The 23123-nt window shown below is 39.7% G+C and overlaps 1 protein-coding gene across 1 annotated transcript; it reads right to left on the reverse strand.

Annotated features, from left to right (window-relative positions):
• Nucleotides 1-16842: 16842 nt before the first annotated feature.
• On the reverse strand, nt 16843-21310 carry atf3 (activating transcription factor 3). The gene is made up of 4 exons (XM_080883356.1): nt 20901-21310; nt 19474-19732; nt 19223-19330; nt 16843-19051 (listed from the first exon to the last, which is right to left on the reverse strand). The coding sequence occupies exons 2-4, from the start codon at nt 19729-19731 to the stop codon at nt 18749-18751; spliced, it is 669 nt and encodes a 222-aa protein (XP_080739482.1). The 5' UTR covers nt 19732; nt 20901-21310; the 3' UTR covers nt 16843-18748.
• Between the last annotated feature and the right edge of the window lie 1813 nt (nt 21311-23123).

Genomic DNA, 23123 nt, shown 5'->3' on the forward strand with positions numbered 1-23123 from the left:
CTAAATGATGAAAGATGGGCCATTACTATTATCTCCTTCTTCTTCTCATAGAAGCTAGTCTGAAGCCTTTGCTCATAAAACAACATTAGTTTAATCAGGGATAGGGATTGAAAGAAATTACACATTAAGTAGCCACTTTATTAGGTACACCTCACTAGTACAAGACTGGACCCTATTTTAACCCACAGAGCTGCTATAATTCTTCATAGTGTAGCGTAGCTTCAGCGAGGTGCTGGAAAGTTGATGTGATAGCCTCACACAGGTCCTGCACATCCGTGATGAGAATCTCTTGTTTCATGACATTCCAAAGATGCTCTATTGGATTGACATCTGGTAACTGTGGACGTCATCCATGTATAGCGAACTCCCTGTCATGTTTTAGAAACCCGGTGGAGATGAGTTTTGTGACAGGGTGTGTTATCCTGCTAGATCGTGACACACCCTACTCATCAATAATCACTGCTCAGGCTTAAACATTGCTCATTTGGTACTAAGGGGCCCAAAGTGTGCTATGGAAATATCTCCAACACCAGCAGCAGCCTGAACTGCTGTTACAACGCTAGATGGATCCATGCTTTATGTTGTTTTCACCAAATACTGATTCTACAATACAATACCAGCCCAGTGAGCCAGTGTGAACGGTAGCCTCAGTTTCCCGTTCTTAGCTGACAGGAGTGGTAGCTGGTGTGGCCTTCTGCTGCTGGAGCACATTTGCTTCAAGATTGGACCTGTTGCGCATACAGATATTGCCTTCTTTGGTTGTAATGAGTAATTATTTGAGTTCCTGTTTCTTTCCTGTCTGCTCAAAGCAGTCTGCCATTCCCCTAAGACCTCTGACATCAACAAGGCATTTTTGCCCAGAGGACTGCATATTTTCTCTTGTTCAGACCATCCTCTGTGAACCTTAGAAATGGCCTTAGAAAAATCCCAGCAGATCAGCAGTTTCTGTAATGTCCAGACCAGCCTATCTGGCACTAACAACCATACTGAGTGCAATGTAGTGTAAATCAGATTTCTTTCCTCCTCCGATGCTTGGCTTGAACTTCAGCAGGTTTTTCTGACTGTGTCTACGTGGTGTGGCAATACAGTTTCCTAAAGCACAAGACATATTAAAAAACCCCGTTAATAACCTGTTTATTAACTTTAATTCAGAGACAGACAGTTTCTGTGAGAATGCTTCTTCCAGTAGCTGTTTCACTCTGCCAGTGATTAAAAAAAAGTCAAATCTTAAAACCTAATTTTATGATAATCCCTAAAGAAGCTGACACTGAAGTAAAATGTTCCTTTAGCATTATTTTGTGCTGCTATATGCTAATACGCCATGAGCCCTGGTTGAAAGAAAAGCACAGCAATGCACTTTATTTTGCACTTAAGAGACACATGAAATGTTAGCACGTCAAGTACTAAACCCACAGACCACACTTTGAATCAAAGCTTTGTTTTCTAATGCACGGTGGTGCAGCGGTTAGCACACCGTCTCCCCACAACATAAAGGTCCTGGTTTTAAATCTCCTGGTCACATGGGGCCTTTCTGTGTGGAGTTTCCATGTTCTTCCCATGCTTGCCTCTCAAAGTCCCACAGTGACACCACACCAAACAACGAGAACGTTAAAACTGCTCACCGTGAATTGTGTGTGTTTGTGTGGGTCAAAATCACAAAAGGTCAAGCTCACCAGACCTGCATGATGTATGAAAACTGCAAAATCTCTCAATTGTGTCACGGGCTAATTGCGAAGCTAATGCTCACCATCATCAGTTTAAGTAACAGAAACGTCTTTGAGGACATCACATCCTTTTACTTGAAGTCCTGAGGTCATTTTGAGCATATGAATAGAAATCTATAAGTTGGTAAATGCTACCAGTTCTCCATTTTGACCGCAACTGCATCAGAGTTTAAGACAGCACAGTACAGAGCCCACTTCAGTTTTCCTTCCTCCTTCCTTCCTTCCCCCTTCACATGAAGAGGTGAGTGGATCATTTCGACACAGAATATGATGAAGCAAACCACCAGAGACCAACCATTTCGTAGCAAAAGATTTCAGGGAAGCCAAACGGATGCTTTTCTTCCACAAACCTGCTGATGAATTCTTTGAAGACAAAAAGAAACAAAGTGGGAAGGTGAGCTGTTTTCAGCGTGTTAGAATTACAGCTGGCAGTAGGCGGCTCCATGGAAAATCAGTCAAAACAACATTAATGATGTCTACATAATGAATAAATTATAATAATATGTATTATTAAAGAGGTGTGATGAATAGTAGGTTTTAAACTTCTTTAAAACTTTAAATCTACTTAGATTCTGGATATTTTTTAACATTGGTGGAATTTTTTAAATAAACACTTAAAGAGATATGTCACTTCACAGCAAAAAGGTCCTGGTCAAATTCACATTTGGGCCTTTCTATGTGAAATTTGCATGTTCTCCCTCTTTCTGAGGAAGTTCTTTCCAAGTACTCCCACTTCCTCCCATAGTATGCTTTCACAGTTTCAGGATTCCCTGAAACTTTCCCTCTAAAATCCATCTAACCACATACAGGTCAAATTTGACCGGGAAAAGCCTCTTTGCACACTTTAAGAGAAGTCATTAATTTTCAGGTTAAAAGAATTTATGGTAGTGGGGATAGGCTGCAGCAGGTCAAATTTAACCCATACTCTATGTATAGTGGCAGAAATAATTATTTGATCCCACGTAAAACATGTTATAGTACTTAGTGGAGAAAACCTTGTTGGCAAAGCCAGCGATAAGATGTTTCCAGTAGTTGGCACTGAGGTATGCCTTCAGGACCCTAATGTGCTTCTTCTTTAACCACTCCTTTGTTGCCTTGGTGATATGTTTTGGGTCACTGTCATGCTGGAAAACATGTCCATGACCCATCTTCAGTGTTCTTGCTGAGGGAAGGAGGTTGTGGTCCAAGAATTTACGATACACGCCCCTGTCCATTGATCCCGGTGAAGTTCTGTACCTCTAAAAGATAAACAGCCCCAAAGCATAATGTTTTCACCTTCGTGCTTGGCTGCGGGGATGGTGCTCTTTGGGTCATTCTCACCTTGCGGGGCACTGCAAGACTTCAATCTATCAGATCATTAAAAATCTCCATGTAATTTTGGGCTGATCCCCCCCCATTTCTGCATGCGTGGAGCTCCAGACCGAGGGTTATTTTATATCACACCAACAGCTAGCACCTTCTCACTTGCCTTCTTGCTGATGGTCATATTGTCAAATCGAGCCATGTGCGGATCGTCCCTGATGTCCTTTGACGCCTCCTCTGGTCTTGCCCATGGTGATAGACAGGTTGGAATGGAAGAAACTTACTCTGTGGACAGGTGTGCTTTGTACACATAACAAGTTTAGCTCATGAGTATCTGATTTACTGGTTGATTGACTGATTGGAATCTGTGTGTCACATGGGCACACTGCACCTGTGTGAACCAGAATTCTAGCTGTGTCGTAGGGGATCACACACTTATTTCACTAAATGACACAGAAATCAATTTATAACTTCGATGTAATGTGTTTTTTCCTGGAGTTTTGGTTGATATTTTCTCTTTTCATTAAAATAAAACTACCATAAAAATGAGAGACTGGTCATTTCTGCCAAATTCAGTTGGGATCAAATAATTGCTTCCCCCAGCGTGAAGGTTAAAATATTCCACAAGTGGTTTTAAATTATTTCTAATGTTCATTTTATTGTCCATGTATCTGAATACTTTGGAAAATGAGGAAGTTTTACCTTTTACAGCCTGAAGAAACGAATCATGTTAAGCTGTTGAATTTAAGAGAAAATACTTTGCAAGGATATTGGAAAAAAAAATTCTTAGGACCCAGAAAAAGCTGACCTACCGTACATCCACTCATTAATCTGCTGCAATGTAAACACCACTGGCCAAAAAACAGTACAAAATGTTTTCTAATGAAACACAGATCAACAGTTTCAGGGAAAAAAAAAAACTTGGACAACTCCCAGTTGCCTTACTGTGCTGAACTCCACCCATCAAGGTCTCCAAGTTACACAAATTAAACCATATTTGGCCTGGCTTCTCCAGTTCCTCAGACATCCTCAGGAAACTGGCAGCACAGACTCTATGAAACTGAGCCAAGACCAACGTATAAGTGAACCATTCTCTAAAACAACTCACGGTGCACAATAAGTAAGGAAACGCTGCCCAGGCGGAAACGAATATGTCACTGACTTATTCAGAGGAATCCAGTAGGCAGCCTGCTGAGACAGATAATTAAGCTACAAATATATGTTCAATCACACAGAACAAAGATAAAGGCATTCAGGCACCTACACAGCTGTCAAGTAACACCACACACACAAATATCCACAGAGTTCTGCTGAAATTCTGATACAATCTTTCATTCTGTGTACAGATAAAGAATGATGAGAACAGGGCTGTAGGAAATGTTTTAGAAATGCTGAGATCATAAATCAGATGAAATTCCATAGTAAAATTTCCGTTTTTCAGGAAACGTATACTGTAATGGAAAAGTTTATCCAGTGACAGAGGTGACCGATATTAAATTGCAAACAAACTCTGCATGGGAATGGGATCAAGTGTTTGTTTTAAAGGAGGACATTTACTCAGGAGAGTACAGTTTGAGTCCCATTGTTGCCTTTTAGCTTGACAATGTTTAGACAGTATGATGTTGTACAGTATCCCCACACTAAACTTTTCAAATTCTACCAAATTTATAGCTGTTTGTTTGTATTTGTTAAAGTCCATGTTTTTTAGCCTAGGCGTTGTTATATTTTAAACCAAGTCTCTCACAGACTACAGTTTATTTCCCTTTGTGTTGGTATCCTGCTACAAACTGTGATTGGTTATTCTTGGGACAGCCGTGACCTGATTAACTGATTTTAAAAGATCGAAGTGGCTTCACAAAGAACGACATGATAAAAAAAACAGGAAACCTTCATGGTTAAAAGGTGAAGCCAGTGCAGAAATGCCAAAACTGCAGTTCCAATGGTCACATGAGGCTGTCTCCAAAAGTGAGTCAGTCACCATAGTCTCTCATGTTAAAATGTCCATCTTCAGCTGTGAAACAAACATATCTACAGTGTTTCTATAACTATATGCAATACACTAGGATGTTCGGGCTTGCCAGAAAAAAAGCATTGTTGCTGATTACCGACTACTAAGCTTTACTTTTGACAACACAAGTCTTTGAATTATATGAATTGACTGATTTTTAATTATCTGACATATAATTTGGCTCTTTGTGAATGAAAGTCTATTTGGAAAGCTTGCACTTCAGTTTTGTGGGTGAAATGAAAGTTCTTTATTATGTGTCTCTGTGAGCTGCACTCATAAAATAGATGATTATGATACTAAATTACAGCACTACCGTATTTTCCGTACCATAAGGCACAGTGCACCTTATAATCCGGTGCACCTTATGTATGAATTCTGGTTATACTTACTGTCCTCAAACCAATTTTATGTGGTACGCGGCATTCAAAAAAATGTTTTAGTACGACTTTGGTAAGCTACAAAGCTGCACTGCTTGATGGATTGTCAGAGTAGTCAGGAGCCTCGCAGAGTAATCTGGGTCCAAAACTCCGTCTGTTTCAGGTCCCAAATTCAAAAGAACACTGCGGCATCACTGAGAGTTAAAAACTGTCTAAATTGTTTCTAAATTCTTTCTTTAATAAAATGATCAGCGTTGCTGCTTTACCAGGTGTAACAATTAAGTTTCACATCCAGGCAACCACGAAAACAGAATTTATTACATTTAACGGAGTTCACAGTTAGCAGGAAGTTAGCTCGCTAGTTTCCACGTAAACATGATATACCATGTTCTGACTGAGAGATTTCTGAAATAATTAAAACTTACAGCTCTGCTATCACTTTCAACATAAATGAAGACAGATAACTAAACAGCAGTTACTTTTGTAGGGCTGCTGAAGTTGGACTAGCTGGTATATAATGATGTGCCATGTGATCGCTAGCGGCACAGCTATGTTAGCACAACATAAACACAGTGAAGCTGGAAGATGAATGCTAACGTTTTTTCCACTAGGGTGGAAACCCAAGGGTTCCCGATGGTTAGGGACAAATGCAATCGCATGGCAGGATGCTATAAACGGACCAAACTTCAGTCAGGAGAACAACTGAGGTAATGTATCCACAATACGAGGTTAGTCATTCATATACTGCAACAACACGGGAACAGAGCAGCTGCGAAAGAATTCAACATTAATAATAATAATAATGGATTGGATTTATATAGCGCTTTTCAAGGCACCCAAAGCGCTTTACAATACCACTATTCATTCACTCTCGCATTCACACACTGGTGGAGGCAAGCTACGGTTGTAGCCACAGCTGCCCTGGGGCAGACTGACAGAAGCGAGGCTGCCATATCGCGCCATCGGCCCCTCTGGCCATTAATGAATCAATGGTATGGATGTAGAGGAAGCAAGAGTTGAGTAAAGTTTGACTTATCTGTTTTCTTTCATTTAATGCGCCTTATAATCCGGTGTGTCTTATGCATGAAAACAGACGTGTTCATCAATAGTGCGCCTTAAAATCTTGTGCGCCTCATGGTCCGAAAAATTCAGTAAGCTAATGGGTGACCTCAGTGACCATAGCTCAAAAGTTCCTAGGCGAATTATAAAATGTATTCATAAATGTTAATGAGATCAAATTAAATCAAATTACAACTTCTCTGTCTTTTTTAAAGTCGACTTACACCATAACGTTTCTAGCAATTACTCAGTTGCATAATTCAGGGATAGAAAGGGAGATCATGAACATATTATACATTTAAAATGATTTATTTTATCAGTTTATTGGTGACCATCTATTTAATAAAGCTTTCACTAGATTTATTATGAGACCTTAAAATAAAGTGCTAACTTGCTGAGTGGTGGGGTGCATGAAATAGCATTGGAGTAATTCCAGTTTCCTTTAGAAACTTCTCAAAAACTGATGGAAAGCTGAGGGAAAATAGAAATATAAAATAAAAAAATAAAAAAAATAAAAAATGTTATCTCACACACAGACACAATGCACCCACATACTGACATAAAAATTCCATTCACCTCCAACGCATCTACACAGACACACACACACACACACTTCTGCTGAAATATGAACTGCATTCTCAGTAAGTTCCCTAGAAGAGTAGTGGTTGTGCCAATGGACAGATCATCTGTTTCTGCAGTAGTTTAAGTGTCTAAGGTTTTGGTCTGCAACTCACAAATAGATTTAATTTAGTGCAAGCAGCACTAAATAATTATAAACACTTTGAAAGCTTTTTGAATGCCTTTTTCATCACACAGTTCACTCAAATCCTCTTTTAACTCTGGAATTATAAGTGAGGGCTTGTTTTGCTGCTTCTAGCAACGTGTTTACAAAGCCAAAGCAAAATGGTGTCTCTGTCTTTGCACTGGAACCTCTTGCACTTTGATGCAATGTTAACCTTCCACGTAAAGGCCATCACAGACAGGTGCCCTCATTTTTTATATGCGGTATTTCCATTTTTTTTTTTTTTTTTTTACAGGTCTGATGCTGGACGTCATTGACACCATAAGAAACCATGCTTCCTGTAACTACCTGAGCAACTACAGTGGATTCATGTGCCGTTGAGCACAAAAGAGTCTTTCCCAATTTTTTCCAGGAAGGTTATACCATTCGTTCCAATGTTATTTAGAGAGATAGCAAATTAAAAACAATACATCCTACAACCAGTCATGTAATGTAATAGCCACATGTCCCTTCAGGCATCATCTTTTTGAACACCACAGTCAAACTGTATATTGTAATACTACTGCTTTTAGAGGTAAACTTTATTGGATTTCAGTAGTTTTTTGGTTTTTAAACTGTTCCCAGCGCATTCGCCCACAACTTGACTTGGTCCCCTCACAAATAAATAAGGTCAGGTCGAGTTGATTTGACACATCTCGGAAATTAAAGCTACATGCCTGCAATGTTAAATTAGCCTTGGGGTGAAGACTGAAACAAACATGTGAACAATCCACCCTGTAGCTGTTTGTTTACTGTTTGTTTAGAACCCACCCACCACTTTAATCACACTCTAGATCTTGTTTTAACATATGGCATAGAAACTGAACATTTAACAGTGTTTCCTGAAAACCCTCTCCTGTCTGATCATTTCCTGATAACATTTACATTTACAATAATTGATTACACAGCGGTGGAGAGTAGACTTTATCAAAGTAGATGTCTTTCTGAAAGCGCTGTAACTAAGTTTAAGAATATAATCCACCCACTGTTATCATCTTCAATGCCCTGTACCAACACAGAGCAGAGCAGCTATCTGAACGCTACCCCAACAGAGGTCGATTATCTTGTTAATAATTTCACCTCCTCACTACGTACGACTCTGGATACTGTAGCTCCTGTGAAAACTAAGGTCTCTTATCAGAAGTATTTGACTCCGTGGTATAATTCTCAAACACGTACCCTAAAGCAGATGACTCGTAAGCTGGAGAGGAAATGGCGTGTCACAAATTTAGAGGATCATCATTTAGCCTGGAGAAATAGTTTGCTGCTTTATAAGAAAGCCCTCCGCAAAGCCAGAACATCTTACTATTCATCACTGATTGAAGAAAATAAGAACAACCCCAGGTTTCTCTTCAGCACTGTAGCCAGGCTGACAAAAAGTCAGAGCTCTTTTGAGCCAACCATCCCTTTAACGTTAACTAGTAATGACTTCATGAACTTCTTCACAAATAAAATCTTTATCATTAGAGAAAAAATTACCAGTAATCATCCCACAGATGTAATATTATCTACAGCTACTCTTAGTACCATTGATGTTAAGTTAGACTCTTTTTCTCTAATTGATCTTTCTGAGTTAACTTCAATAATTACTTCCTCCAAACCTTCAACGTGTCTTTTAGACCCCATTCCTACAAAACTGCTCAAAGAAGTCCTGCCATTAATTAATTCTTCGATCTTAAATATGATCAACCTATCTCTAATAATCGGCTATGTACCACAGGCCTTCAAGCTGGCTGTAGTTAAACCTTTACTCAAAAAGCCATCTCTAGACCCAGCAGTCTTAGCTAATTATAGGCCAATCTCCAACCTTCCTTTCATATCAAAAATCCTTGAAAGAGTAGTTGTCAAACAGCTAACAGATCATCTGCAGAGGAATGGTTTATTTGAAGAGTTTCAGTCAGGTTTCAGAGCTCATCACAGCACAGAAACAGCTTTAGTGAAGGTTACAAATGATCTTCTTATGGCCTCTGACAGTGGACTCATCTCTGTGCTTGTCCTGCTAGACCTTAGTGCAGCATTCGATACTGTTGACCATAATATCCTATTAGAGCGATTAGAACATGCTGTAGGTATTACAGGTACTGCACTGCAGTGGTTTGTATCATATCTATCTAATAGACTCCAATTTGTGTATGTAAATGGAGAGTCCTCTTCACACACTGAGGTTAATTATGGAGTTCCACAGGGTTCAGTGCTAGGACCAATTCTGTTTACATTATACATGCTTCCCTTAGGCAGCATCATTAGAAGACATAGCATACATTTTCACTGCTATGCCGATGACACCCAGCTCTATCTGTCCATGAAGCCAGATAGCACACACCAATTAGTTAGACTGCAGGAATGTCTTAAAGACATAAAGACCTGGATGGCCGCTAACTTTCTGCTTCTTAATTCAGATAAAACTGAGGTTATTGTACTCGGCCCTGAAAATCTTAGAAATATGGTATCTAACCAGATTCTTACTCTGGATGGCATTACCTTGGCCTCCAGTAACACTGTGAGGAACCTTGGAGTCATTTTTGACCAGGACATGTCCTTCAACGCACATATTAAACAAATATGTAAGACTGCTTTCTTCCATTTGCGCAACATCTCTAAAATTAGAAATATCCTGTCTCAGAGTGACGCTGAAAAACTAGTTCATGCATTTATTACTTCCAGGCTGGACGACTGTAATTCATTATTATCAGGATGTCCAAAAAACTCACTGAAAAGCCTTCAACTAATCCAAAATGCTGCAGCAAGAGTCCTGACAGGGACTAGAAAGAGAGAGCATATTTCTCCTGTTTTGGCTTCCCTTCATTGGCTTCCTGTTAAATCCAGAATTGAATTCAAAATCCTGCTCCTCACATACAAGGTCTTAAATAATCAGGCCCCATCTTATCTTAATGACCTTGTAGTACCATATCACCCTATTAGAGCACTTCGCTCTCGCTCTGCAGGCCTACTTGTTGTTCCTAGAGTATTTAAAAGTAGAATGGGAGGGAGAGCCTTCAGTTTTCAGGCCCCTCTTCTGTGGAACCAGCTTCCAGTTTGGATTCGGGAGACAGACACTATCTCTACTTTCAAGATTAGGCTTAAAACTTTCCTTTTTGCTAAAGCATATAGTTAGGGCTGGACCAGGTGATCCTGAATCCTCCCTTAGTTATGCTGCAATAGACTTAGGCTGCCGGGGGATTCCCATGATGCATTGAGTTTTTCCTTTCCAGTCACCTTTCTCACTCACTATGTATTAATAGACCTCTCTGCATTGAATCATATCTGTTATTAACCTCTGTCTCTCTTCCACAGCATGTCTTTTATCCTGTCTTCCTTCTCTCACCCCAACCGGTCGCAGCAGATGGCCGCCCCTCCCTGAGCCTGGTTCTGCCGGAGGTTTCTTCCTGTTAAAAGGGAGTTTTTCCTTCCCACTGTCGCCAAAGTGCTTGCTCATAGGGGGTCATATGATTGTTGGGCTTTTCTCTGTATCTATGAAGCGCCTTGAGGCGACTTTTGTTGTGATTTGGTGCTATATAAATAAAATTGAATTGAATTGAATTACTAGGAACAGGAATGTAGAACCACCCTTCGTAACAAGAATCTGAGTAAGTAAGTAATACGTTTCTGTGTAATTTTATCTTATTATTTCATCTGTGTAATTTCATATCTTTATCTCTTACATTTCAGTGGGGGGGGGGGGGATTTTGGCCCTCCCTTCTTGATAATATTGCGTCAGTTCATTCAGGACTACAGGCATTTATTTGTACGCGGCATTTCAATCAGTTCAAGATGTGGACTTTGCCTGGGCCATTGCCAAATCAGACCGTTTATCTACACTCTCCTTCTGTATTTTGACAAATAAAGAGATAATGACACAGGTTGTAATTTTTAAAACCTCATAATGACCAATATTTTTTGTGCTGTTAAATCAAACCTTATAAGAGGATGTGCTGTGTTTTTACCACAAAATACAAAATACACAATCAAAGCTGTTGAAACTGGTTTTGACACCAGGGTGACTATATTAATTAAATCAAATGTTTTGACAGGATACTCCTACATTAATAATGCAATACATTCCAGTGTTACCAAATCATTTCCCAGATGTTAGCGGATACTTACCCAGACAGATTCTTTGAAAAATGGAGCCCTTTGGATGCCAGATTTTCCTCATATTTCACACTCATCTTTCTCGTATTCTGTTAATGCGTCAGTAGCTAAGTAAGCAGCTGTGATGATTAGAACAGCGAATGCACTGAATGTAGTTTCGTTAACCGTGAACTGCTCCCTTAATGACCTTTTAGTCTTCATTGGACCTTTTGACCACACAGGGTGACATTGGTTAGAGATTATGACACTGCTGTTTCATCAGTTGTCTTTCCTCTGCTTGTCACTGAATTGCCTCAGTTTCCCTCTCATTTAAGCAAGTGACCAACCATCCTTCCTCTCCATTACAACCCCCCTTCTTCCTGCCTGTGTGTACTTTGGCTCCATATTAGCCAACAACTCATGGGACACACTCAAGACAAACAACCAGCAGTTGAGACCACAGGCAGCAATACGTGTTTGCCAGTGAAACAACCAACTATGATCAAACATAGAGGTAGAAACTGAGTTCGCCCTCTGGAATGACTTAACATGATGTCACCTTTTGACCCCAAAAAGACCCAAGGATAAACTGTCCTCTGATTTCGCAGCACTCAGGGTGTGTCAAAGCATGCACTTCCCACTTCTACTTCCGCTTGAAATTTGAGAAACAAAGTTACTTTTTAAAAAGAAAAAAAAAAGAATTTAAAGAGAAACAACCCATAAAGGATGTTAATTTGTGTTTCAGTTATTTTTGAGTTAAGTTAAGTTACAGATTGATTGCTGTTGAAAATATAAAACTTTATTTCAGCAGCTTATTTTTTTTAACTTAATTATTTATTATTAATGAATTCAAAATGGCATTAAACTGAGCAATGAAGCAGAACAGTTCTCATCAGGTTGAAAACATCAGCCATTTTCACTTCTTGTAAATAAACTTTTATTCATAGACTAATGTTCAAACAAACTATAATGATTACAGAAGGAAAATATTCTTAAATCTCCAGCATCATTGGTGTCTGACATTTCCTAAAACATGGCCAAACATCACTGTAATCAACAGGTCACAGGCACTATAGAGCAATGAACTTTAGGATTGGTAGAGGAGGGGAAGTACAAATTCAAACAAACTGATTATTATGTCACATAGTGTCAAATGAATTGAAACAGAGCCAGGGACAAGTAGTTGTCTATTTTTAAAGTCTGTTTAGAATCAGGCTGAAGAACGGACGCACAATTTTTTCGTAACTTGTCTCAGAGCACAACTCGGACCCAAACAGATGTGTGCATGCTTATAAAACCATAACACTTATGTAAGCCACCCTGCCCTTAATGGTGTTGCCATTAAACTTGTCCCAACAACTTTGTTGACCTGCCAAAAGTAAACATTCCTGCATGGCAACAAGCAACATAAAAACTCAACTTAAAAGTTATGGGCCAGAAATAATGTTATCTGCCACATATTATGCCCTTACACTATAACAGTTTAGCAATGTTTGTTAATTTTGTGATTGTGTGCAATGAGATTGCGGGGCGATCGTGGCTCAAGAGTTGGGAGTTCACCTTAGTTACCATTACTAACACTTTAATGAGTTTGAAAACTATTGTCATATCAGTGCATAACGACACTCCCCATGCCTGCATACTGTGAAGTAGTGCAATCTTAGTTCCTTTTTAACGAGCGCACAAAAAGATTGACCAAATAGTTGGAACTGTTTTTTTTCTCAAAAGCAAAGGAGAAATCCCATTTGCATTACAAACGCCTTCATGTGAGATGCTGTTCTGCTGATGTATCTCCTCCTGACATTCCCACTGAACCTGTTAATTACAGCCTGCAGCTGAAGAACGCTGAACCTTGGCTCACCTCTGAAAAGATCCCATACACAGTTTTGAACTTTTTATTGTAGTTTTTTATGACACAGGAGTATACCTTAAGCCAATCTGAAGTCATCTCTTTACAAGATGATAATAATGAAACTAAGGTGTTTATACAGATGTGATAAATTGGTCACAGCCCCGTTGTTGTTCATCCCAGCGTTCTAATAAACTGAATAATGAGGAGTGGAGTCCTCTTTTATTCTATTTGTTGCACTCATCATTCACTAGCAAGTACCAAAACCCCACATGTGAATGTTTTATAATAATGAAGCAACAAAGCTTGGAGCCTTATGAAGTATTGGCAGCAGCTCCCTGACTGATACCTTTGACAAAGTGCGCGTGAGAGAGGGTAGGGCATAGAAACAATGAGAAACGTATGTGGGCACAGAGGCATTTATAGACAGGAGTGTTTAGGGTGTGGATTCAATTCTGGACTTAAGATAAATTCTTCTTCTTCCAGTCGCTCCCTTTAGGGGTCTTCCCAACAGATCATCTGCCTCCATCTAACTCTATCCCTATCATCCTCCTTTGTCAAACCAAGTCTTTGCACGTCCTCCTTCACTGCATCCACAAATCCTCCGTGGTCTTCCTCTTTTCCTCCTTCTGTCTGGGAGCTCCATCTGTAAAAAATAAAAAACTACATCCAAAATCCAGGCCTCAATTGTACTCTGCTGCCGGAGCTGGAGAAGTAGTTCCTTTGAAGTCAAAAAAGTTGTCATATCGTATGGTCGGTACATTGTAACATGATGTAAATGATCTGTCGACAAGTCTGTGCAGTCACGAAAATTGGCAAGCATGCAGACATCCACATGGACCCTCGGTCTCAATGTCTGATGACTCAGAGCCAAGCAGATCCCAGCGGTCTCATGAACAACTCTGAATGTCAGCAGAGACAGGTATCAACAGAAGTGAGTGTCAGTGAACCTGGACTAGCCGGCAGATATGATCTGTGAGCTATTTTTTTTACAGGAAATTGTAGAAGGATACATTTCTCTAAAATGTCAACAAGTTGAAAGTCTCTCATGTTCAAACATCATTTGAGAGCATAAAAACATCAAAAATGGACTAAACGCCAGCCAAGAAATGCCTGAGATGAGCACACACACAGCACAAGGTTAGAGATTTATATATGGGCGCAAAGATCCTGAACCTGACCTTAATATCCACTGAAATCTTAGGTAACCCAAGACTGATACTACTGATGTCCACATATATCTGGAGGCTGGGACACCACCTGTAGGGCTGCAGTGTACAATAGACTCAAAGAGTGTCGTTATTTCATCACTTCAACAACTAGATTGATAAACGATAAGAGCTGTTGTGAAAGGCCTTGAATAATTGACATGTGAACACAAAAAATGCCACCGAGCTCAACATCAAAAAGGTTTGCTTCTCCCTATTAGGAGAAGTATTTGGGGAAATTATTAAAATGTCAATATGGAAACAGAGCGGGAAGAAACTTGAGAGTAACTGGAATGTTATTTTTGGTTTGTGATGAGTTGTAATTAACATACCAGTTGTGTAAATTAAACTGATGGGCAGGTTTAGACATCACCTTCGGTAAAATGCTGCCCCACCCACTTTTTCTCACGCTGCTTGGTTTATGAGAATCTTACTCACAAGGATTCTTCTGAAAATATCAGCACAATTGTGAACTGAACTCTTTCTTTATTGATTGTTTTCACTCTTTTATTCCATGCATGGTTTCCTGAAATGAGATGACTTGCTCTTTAAGGAGTTTAACAGGAAATCAGAATACTTGTGATAGGAAAGAGGCGGAACGTCATGTGTTCTCTAGGTTCTGGGCAGCTTACCGGAATACTAACTATTGGTACCGTGAAACTCACTAGGACAGGTGCAAAGTATTGATTACAGTGATTGTATACCTGGATGTTTGCTTTCATCCACTTTCAGTGACAGCTAGGTGGGGTCAAACCATAGCAGATCTCGGGCTGGCAATTATCTGTTTATACACTTTCAGTTTGCCGGGATTGTTTAGAACACATATGTCACGTTTCATCAGAAAGCTAATTTGAATGGTTTCATCGGATTAATTCCCTATCACATCATTCACATCATTCTATGTTGCAACTTTGGCATAACTATGTATTGAAAAAAAGACGGGAAACAAATGGATTTGATTTTGCACATTCCACATATTGGCTCGTGTTTGAACACGCTTGTTTACGGTGTGATGTACCGCACATCTCTAAGGCCAGTGGCCTTATTGGGCGGGTTTGTTGTTATTTGAACTGCATGTCAGAGCCTTCTTGGACAGATACTGTAGAAAACATCCAGTCATATCTAACAAGGCAGTGTTACCTCACCCTTCTGCCTGCCTCTACCTCTTTGAAGAGAACATGTTCAGTCTTGTCCTTCAGCTCCATCACATGCACAGTTGCTCTGTGATTACATGTAGGAATTCTGTCGGAGATTTTTGTAAGCAAACGTTTATGTTGTGAAATTGTTCCACTTGTGGAAAAAAAACATGGTGATAGAAGTACAGCAGCTTCCTAGTACCCATGGGTACTAGGAAGCTGCTAGTACATCTGGGAATGTAAGCTTTTAAAACATTTTAAAACCGAGTATCCTTCAAGGAAACTGTGTTATTTTTCCTGATATTCATAACACACTCTTTATTTTAATGAGAGAGGGCCCGGTGCTGATGTAACTGTGTTCCTAAAGTAAAGCAGAAGACCACAGCTGCAGAGTTAGTTTTCTAAAGATCAAGCATGAGTTTTGTTAGTTCTGCTGTTGTCATTTTCAGACATGGAGAACATGAGACATACGCGAGCGGGTTAATGGCTACAAAATGAAAATCATTGTTTCAAAACTGATCTGATGCAATCCAAAGCAACTGACCGGTCAACTGCATTGTCAGAAAGTGGTGATTATTGATGATAAGCATTGCAAACATTTGTTTTACAACGTGTTGCATCAGATGGCACATGTTTTCATAAGTGCAGAAAGTCTATAGGTATATGATATTGTACAGCTCCAACAGCGAAGAGCAAGGCACTAATATTTCTGTTTCTGCTCTGTTTAGTGTTATCAACGTACTATCACAGCTTTTTTTCCAACAGCATCATGTGAGCTCACTGTAGCAATAATCATATCATAATTTAATTTAAGATTATCATAAGAAATCAGCTACTCAGCCCACTTCCACTGAGCTTCAGGGAGCTTGTTTTTGGTTCTACAATTATTGCTGCACATTTATTAAGCTCTAACCATTATTATTATTATTATGTACTACTGATATGTTAATAACAATTTTTTTTGCATTTTTGTCCCAGTTACATGTTTCAGATCATCAAACAAAATATAATATTAGAAAGAGATAACTAGTCGCTAACATCTATCAGTCTGGACAGGGTGACAAAGCCAAATGTTTTCAATAATGAGTCCCGTTACATCTGGTGTGAAACTAACACAGCATTTCATTAAACGACAGCCAAACATGGTGGTGTCAGGGTGACGGTCTGGGACTGCTGTCCTGTTTCAGGACCTCACTGGTTGCTGTAATTGATGGAAACATGAATTCTGCTCTCTACCAGAAACTCCTGATGTCACATCTGCCCATCCATTTCCAGAAAAGGCATCTCACAGGTCGCATTTTCAGTTCACATCTTTAATTATCAAAGTATCAAAAATCAAAACAGAGATGGAAGTAGTTACACAGTGATAGTAGCAGTGCAGTTGTACCTGACATCCTTTATTTATTTCTGCTATGACACAGCTATAGAGAAAAAAAAAAGTCTTCAGTAGTAGAAATAGGCACAATATGAATACATGCACTCAGTGCTCAGTGACTATCTAGTAATGACTAGCATCGGGACAACAGGTGACAAAAGTACTATGACCACAAAGACGCCTGCGTCCCTTTAACAATGTGACTCTCACACAACACATACAACAATATAAACCTTCTAACAGAGGAATACAACTTCAGTCTACAAAATTCATTATTATTCTGTCAAAGGAAACCCCTTCTGGTATGTACTCATCCTTCGCTTTGTGCGTCAGAGTTTCAGTTTGATTGAGAATGAGAAGTTAGAGTGTCGCTCAGGAATAAAGGGCTTCTGATCTCATGTTTGGCTTTATTTTACTGCCAATAAACAACAAACAGCAATCATCGTGCTTGTCAAATTTCTGTTTGAGCAATAAACTGCTTTTTTCCTTGGGCTATTTTTTTTTTTTTTTTTTACAATGGAAAAGGGTGTGCAAGTGAACAACAACTATTTTGGCAGTTCGTTTTCAAACAGTGGAAGTTCACGACACACTTAGATTCTAACGTGTCAACAAATCTTGCATAACTTCAGAGTAAACTGATGCAGCGCTTCTGATACCTAGCTAACGATATCTAATGAACACAACATCCGGACCAAATGTTTTCAATAAATACATTTTTAAAAAAATAACTTTTGGTTTTGCTCTGTTGAGACCAAAGGAGGCATTGGTGTTTACATACAGCAGCACATAGTTAATATGCATTTGATACTTTATACAAGACACTGGGTAGAAAACACATCTGTAAAATAACACTTATGTAGCTTCATTGTCACAGAACAGGTTGAAAAAAAATCCCCTTTGCTTTAAGAGAGAACACAGTGATAAATAAAGTGTCCATTGGGCAATTGTGATTGCCATAAAATATTGAATTCTTAAGAAAAAACCCCACAACAAAACACTTATCTATACATGTGATTACACTGTCTTTTGTACTAGGCTTTTTTCATTAAGTGCAGAATTAGAAACCCTGCCTGCAACGTACATTTCCCTTTTGTGTCTGCTACACTCACAGCAAGGAACCCGACCCGTACTCATGCTTTTGGACGAGTCATCTCATATTATGTATAACAAAACGGACGTCTATAGCATACCTAGGTCCTGAGTGGTTAGTAGTAGCAGCGTTTTTAGTAATTCACTTTGTATACAGGACAAGCAGACAGGGTTAAAACAGCAACATCCTAACATACAGTAATCATTTAATAAATATGTCATCTTTGCTGTACACTAAACAGAGACCGCTTCTTTTTAAAGTCAGTGACTTGCATCTGTACACACTCACACAGTCATTCTGAATCTCCTTACTGTCGGGGTGAACTCTTAAATAATGTGCCTTGATCACCTTGAAATCGTGCTTTGGTACAAAAATCAGACCATCGACTATTCAAAATACTAATAAATCAAGAAAAGCTGTTGAACTTTGTTTAAGTGCTTTAGCATCTGTTCTTGGCCCTGACTGTTTAAAATGTTTAAAAAAAAAAAAGAAACACAATGCAAGTCAAAGTGCTGTCCATCATTTCTCACTCCTGTCCAATCAGCAGCTACGGGTTCAGGGAGCGGAAGGTGCTGAGGTCACTTTACACCGCTCTCTTTTTCTCTAGCAGCATTATGGACGGCAGGTGGGCGTGAGGAGTCATAGGTGGCGTTTCATTCTCAGGTCATAAGTTTGTATGTGGCAACTCCACCTCCTGCGAAACCAGTCAGTCCTACATCAGCAGCAGGAGATGGAAGAATTGCAAGCCCTAGATAACACTCTGGGCGATCATAAGTGACTGGGGCACTGGACATGATCGAGAGTCAGAAGTCCTCCGCCGAGAGGCGCTGCTGTGGACGTGGATGCGGATGAGGTGGTGGTGGAGGTGAGGTTGTGGAGTTGTAAGGTGCTCTCCTGGATGTGCTGGATGAAAAGGTTTCGCTCGTCCTCGGGCGTCTGGGGGTTCTGGGCTCGGACGATGCACGTCGGCCGGTGCAGGTTGAGCATGTAGACCAGCTGCTGCTTCTGCTGCTTAAGCTCCTCAATCTGAGCTTTTAAGTCAGCATTGATGCTCTCCAGCTTTTCAGACTCCTGCAGAGAAGGATGGAAGAAGAAGACTGTTATTCACCCGAGAAACATAAGCTACTTCTCACCGCAAGCTGCGAATGTCATGCTTTATAAATTGTCTAACTGTGAGGGTGCAAAAAGCTAAGAGTAGGTGCAGAATAACCAATGCTCAGATTGATGAAAGTGGAAAACTACCTTCTGGAGTGATTCAGTCTTTTCCTTCTTCTTGTTGCGGCACTTGGCGGCAGCGATTTTGTTTCTCTCCCTCCTCCTTTTCCTTCTTTCATGCTCCTCAGATGTCAACTAAAAAAAAGTGAGAAATATAGACCATTAAGAAAAAAATACTCTCTCTCTCTGTGTATGTATGTATGTATGTATGTATGTATGTATGTATATAACAGACACATTACAGATAACTACATGCTGTAATTCCCCCTCTGCCTTACCTCTCGCTTGACCCCGTTCCTGTATGAAGTTAGCTCAGAGGCTCGATCCGAGCTGGAGCTGGCACCATCGGAGCTCATGTCGGTGCTAAGCCCGTTGGACAGTCGCTTGCTCTGGATTGCCAGCCGGAGCTCCTCTTTCACGATGGGTGTGAAGTTGGTGAAGTCGTCCAGGGTGAGTGTGCCTTGAGGGGAGAAGCAAGGAACCAAGGCGGAGCAGCTGATGTCAGCCAGAGAAGGACCCGAGTGCTGAAGCATCATTCTGTAAACGCAAGAGATGAAAATCATCAGGTGGGTTAGAAACACTTAATATAATTCAAAAGAAACTGAGCTAAAGTCATTATGAACTCAACGCTGAAAGTCACAAGATAAATAATGTGGGAAGAATAATAAAGGAATGTTCAACTTTTTGCTGAGTAACAATGACACAAATGTCAGAAGGAAATCCAAAGCTAAGATCGGTTTGAAAGGTCAACATGGCATGTTAAGGAGGACAAACAGATTGTGATGACAAGACAAATAGCTGTGTCATTCAAAACTGAGCAAATATTTGCTTTGTGGAAAACATGCTGTAAAAAAGGCTCATTAATTAGGGAGGTGTGGATGTTTGTTATCTAAACGGAGAAGTGAAAAGAGTTGAATTATGGCCATCAGCCAGATAAGAAGGTGTTTACATCAGCTCTGAGACCAAAACCAAAACAAGCACATTTATATTATATTCTTATGTTCTCCAGTAATAAATCATTTGCAACGAAGTCATTAATGATATGGTTTGTATTAGTCTGCACACAGCTGCACCTTCTTAGAATTAAAAAAAAAAGTTTTAAAAAGTCTTGTTAGCTCTACAAATATTTTACCACCGCCTCCCTCTGTTCCCTTCAGTTTCGTTATTATGTGTTCAGGTAATTATAAAAGAGAATTGTGCTATTCATATGTTTGTTTTGGTTTTGTTATTATAAAGTTAACTCAAAAGAAAGAAGAAAAAAAAGAAACAACAATATTAAAAGTCTCGTCAAAAGTGAGGAAACAAGTGCAAAAATCCGAAATACCTGATTATAAATAAGTTACAAAAAAAGTGTAACAAAATGCATTCAAGCAGAATCCAAGAAAAACGTCGCATGATGTCATATTTGAAACAAAAACAATAACAAGTTTTTATAAATACAAAATACGCTAAAATTAAAAAAAAAGAAAAAAGAAAAATCGTTAGTGCAAACTGCTCCAAAAAGATGCGCTTGTTTATATATTTTATATTTTCACGCAAAAACACGCGCGGAAGTTTTCGCAGTGTCCCGGGACGGAGCGCACGGAGACACCGGCTCTCTGCGCTTCTCACCGGGATCAAAGAGCGACAACACCGCCTCTCTGCCCCTCACACACACGCTCAAACACCCCCGTCCTCCTCCACGGGAAACAGATCTCCAGCCTACCTGTTAAAGCTGTGAGTTTCCGGATCGGATGAAGTGCGCCGTGAAGAAAATAAACCTTCTCTTATGTCTGTGCGTTCCGCTCTTCCTGTGTCGGCTTCCTGCTCGTTGGCTACGGTTGCTCTTGTGGCCTTTACGTTGCGTCACCTCGCGCTTTTAAATTGGTTGAAGGGGCGGGACACATGACGCAACGCAACGCTACTAGAGAGCGAGAGAGGGAGGGTGCTAGGGTTGGGAGCCTGAGAGTAGGGGGGGTGACGTCATCCTATTTTTAGAAGGCTGATCCGGCGATGATGCAATCTAGCAACCCCGAGTGTTCTTCTCTGCCATAACAGGACAGGCGTCCCCTCCCTCCTCCTCCTCATGTTTTTTCCTCCTCTGCCTATCCTCCCGCAGATTTTCAGCTCTTCCTCATTCTCCTCCTCCTCCTCTCTGCTTCCTACCCTCTTCCCACCAACGCGTTATTCCTTTCCCAATCTTTTAATCTTTTTTTTCCTTTTTTGTTTTTATATTTGTCTCTTTTTTCAACACTTCATTCATCATCTCCAATCCTCTTTTTTGGTATAGTTTCTATCCCCCTCCTTTTTTAATCCCCCCCATCAGCTTTGGCCTTTTTCACAAATTTCCATGGTTTATGTCCCAAAATCCCTCTATTCTTTGCCACTCTCATAACATGTTTTTCTCTTATCTTCCCTCCCATCTAATCTCTGTCATCCTATTTCCAGTTGTCTCTTCTCCACTCGTTGCTGTACCTCCTGCACACGCATCTCCACTAATCACTTGAATCTTTTTTTGTTATTGTCTCGTAAATTTACCAAATTTAGAAATACGGGCTAATTTTCCTCTGCGACACCTGGTAGGTTGATGGTATTTACAGATAACCAGTTTAACCTGTTTGATCTTTTTCTTTTTAAAATTGCAGTTTCTTTTATTCCCTTTTTATTTTGTCTCCTGTTTTCTACTAAAAACCTTCACGTCTTTTCCTTTTTCACTCCTCCATCATTATATTTCCAAGTTCTTTCTGCTCACTTTTTCCCAGTATTTACTTTGATACTTTTTTCTTAATTATCCATGTTTTTATATTCTTTCATCATAGTACTTGTACATCTTTCCTTCTTCTATTCACCTGAAGTCTTTTGCCCTCTTTCTTCTACTTCTTTTATCTTATTTCTCTTCTCTCTCTTTCCTCCACTTTTTTCACCCCCATACATGTCCCGTCTTGTACTAATCAGCCTCATTTTATTATTCCTCTTTGCCCTCCATTATTGTTTCCATAAGCATCACCTCTTCACACGCTTCCCTTCCCTCTCTGTCATCTCTCCCTGTTTTGACACTGACATGGATTTCCATTCCAGGCATTCCACACTAACGAGTGAATAAGGCCGTTCAGGCTGAGTGACAGTGGACGGTTATTTATTGTGCGGTTACACCACACTCACCAGCTGGGGTATAAAAGAGGTTAGACAGACATGCAGACAGATATGGACCTTTGCATGGATGGATGGATGGAAGGATTATAATGATTTTCCTTTTCCTGTCTGATGATATGATGACATTTACCTGTCATGTGAGGACAGGTAAAGAAAACTTTCTGCATGTTTTCATTTCTGAACTACTTGTGCTTTTACATGTGTGTGTGTGTCACAGATTTGTAGACTGCCAGTAAATGTAATCTACACGCAGGGATTTTCTTGATTAGTCGTAATCAGATGATCTTGTTTACTCGACTGCTGACACAGATTTCCTGTGAGAATGTTGGTTTTTGGCTTCAGAATACAAAAATATGTGCGAATTTTCACTATTTAACATCTAAATTTAAATTGTAAGTCGTGGCAGCTGTGGAAATACACAACTAGTAAGCATCTATATGTTAATAATATTCAGACATAATAATCGATATTATTAGCAGTCTTTCACACTAGTTTTATGTATTATTATTGATAATAGTTTCAAAGTTACACCTGCAACTTCAGCACTAGCAGTAATGTCCTCGTCCTAGCAGTCAGATTAAAGGAAAATACATTTTAAAGGGTTTTACCTTAGCTATAAAACTCTGCTACTGTAACATAATGTTTATTTTATGCTTACTGAATTGTCCAAAACTGGAAAAGAAGATGGTTCATGAAACGCACGTTTATTTTATTTTATTTTTTTCCATATGGGCTGACCCACATCAGGTGCAGCTGTTTATGTTGGGCTGTTTTAATGTGCAGCCATAAAGCAGAA

This window comes from Rhamphochromis sp. 'chilingali' (genome assembly GCF_963969265.1).
Source record: "Rhamphochromis sp. 'chilingali' genome assembly, chromosome: 5".
Classification (NCBI taxonomy): domain Eukaryota; kingdom Metazoa; phylum Chordata; class Actinopteri; order Cichliformes; family Cichlidae; genus Rhamphochromis; species Rhamphochromis sp. 'chilingali'.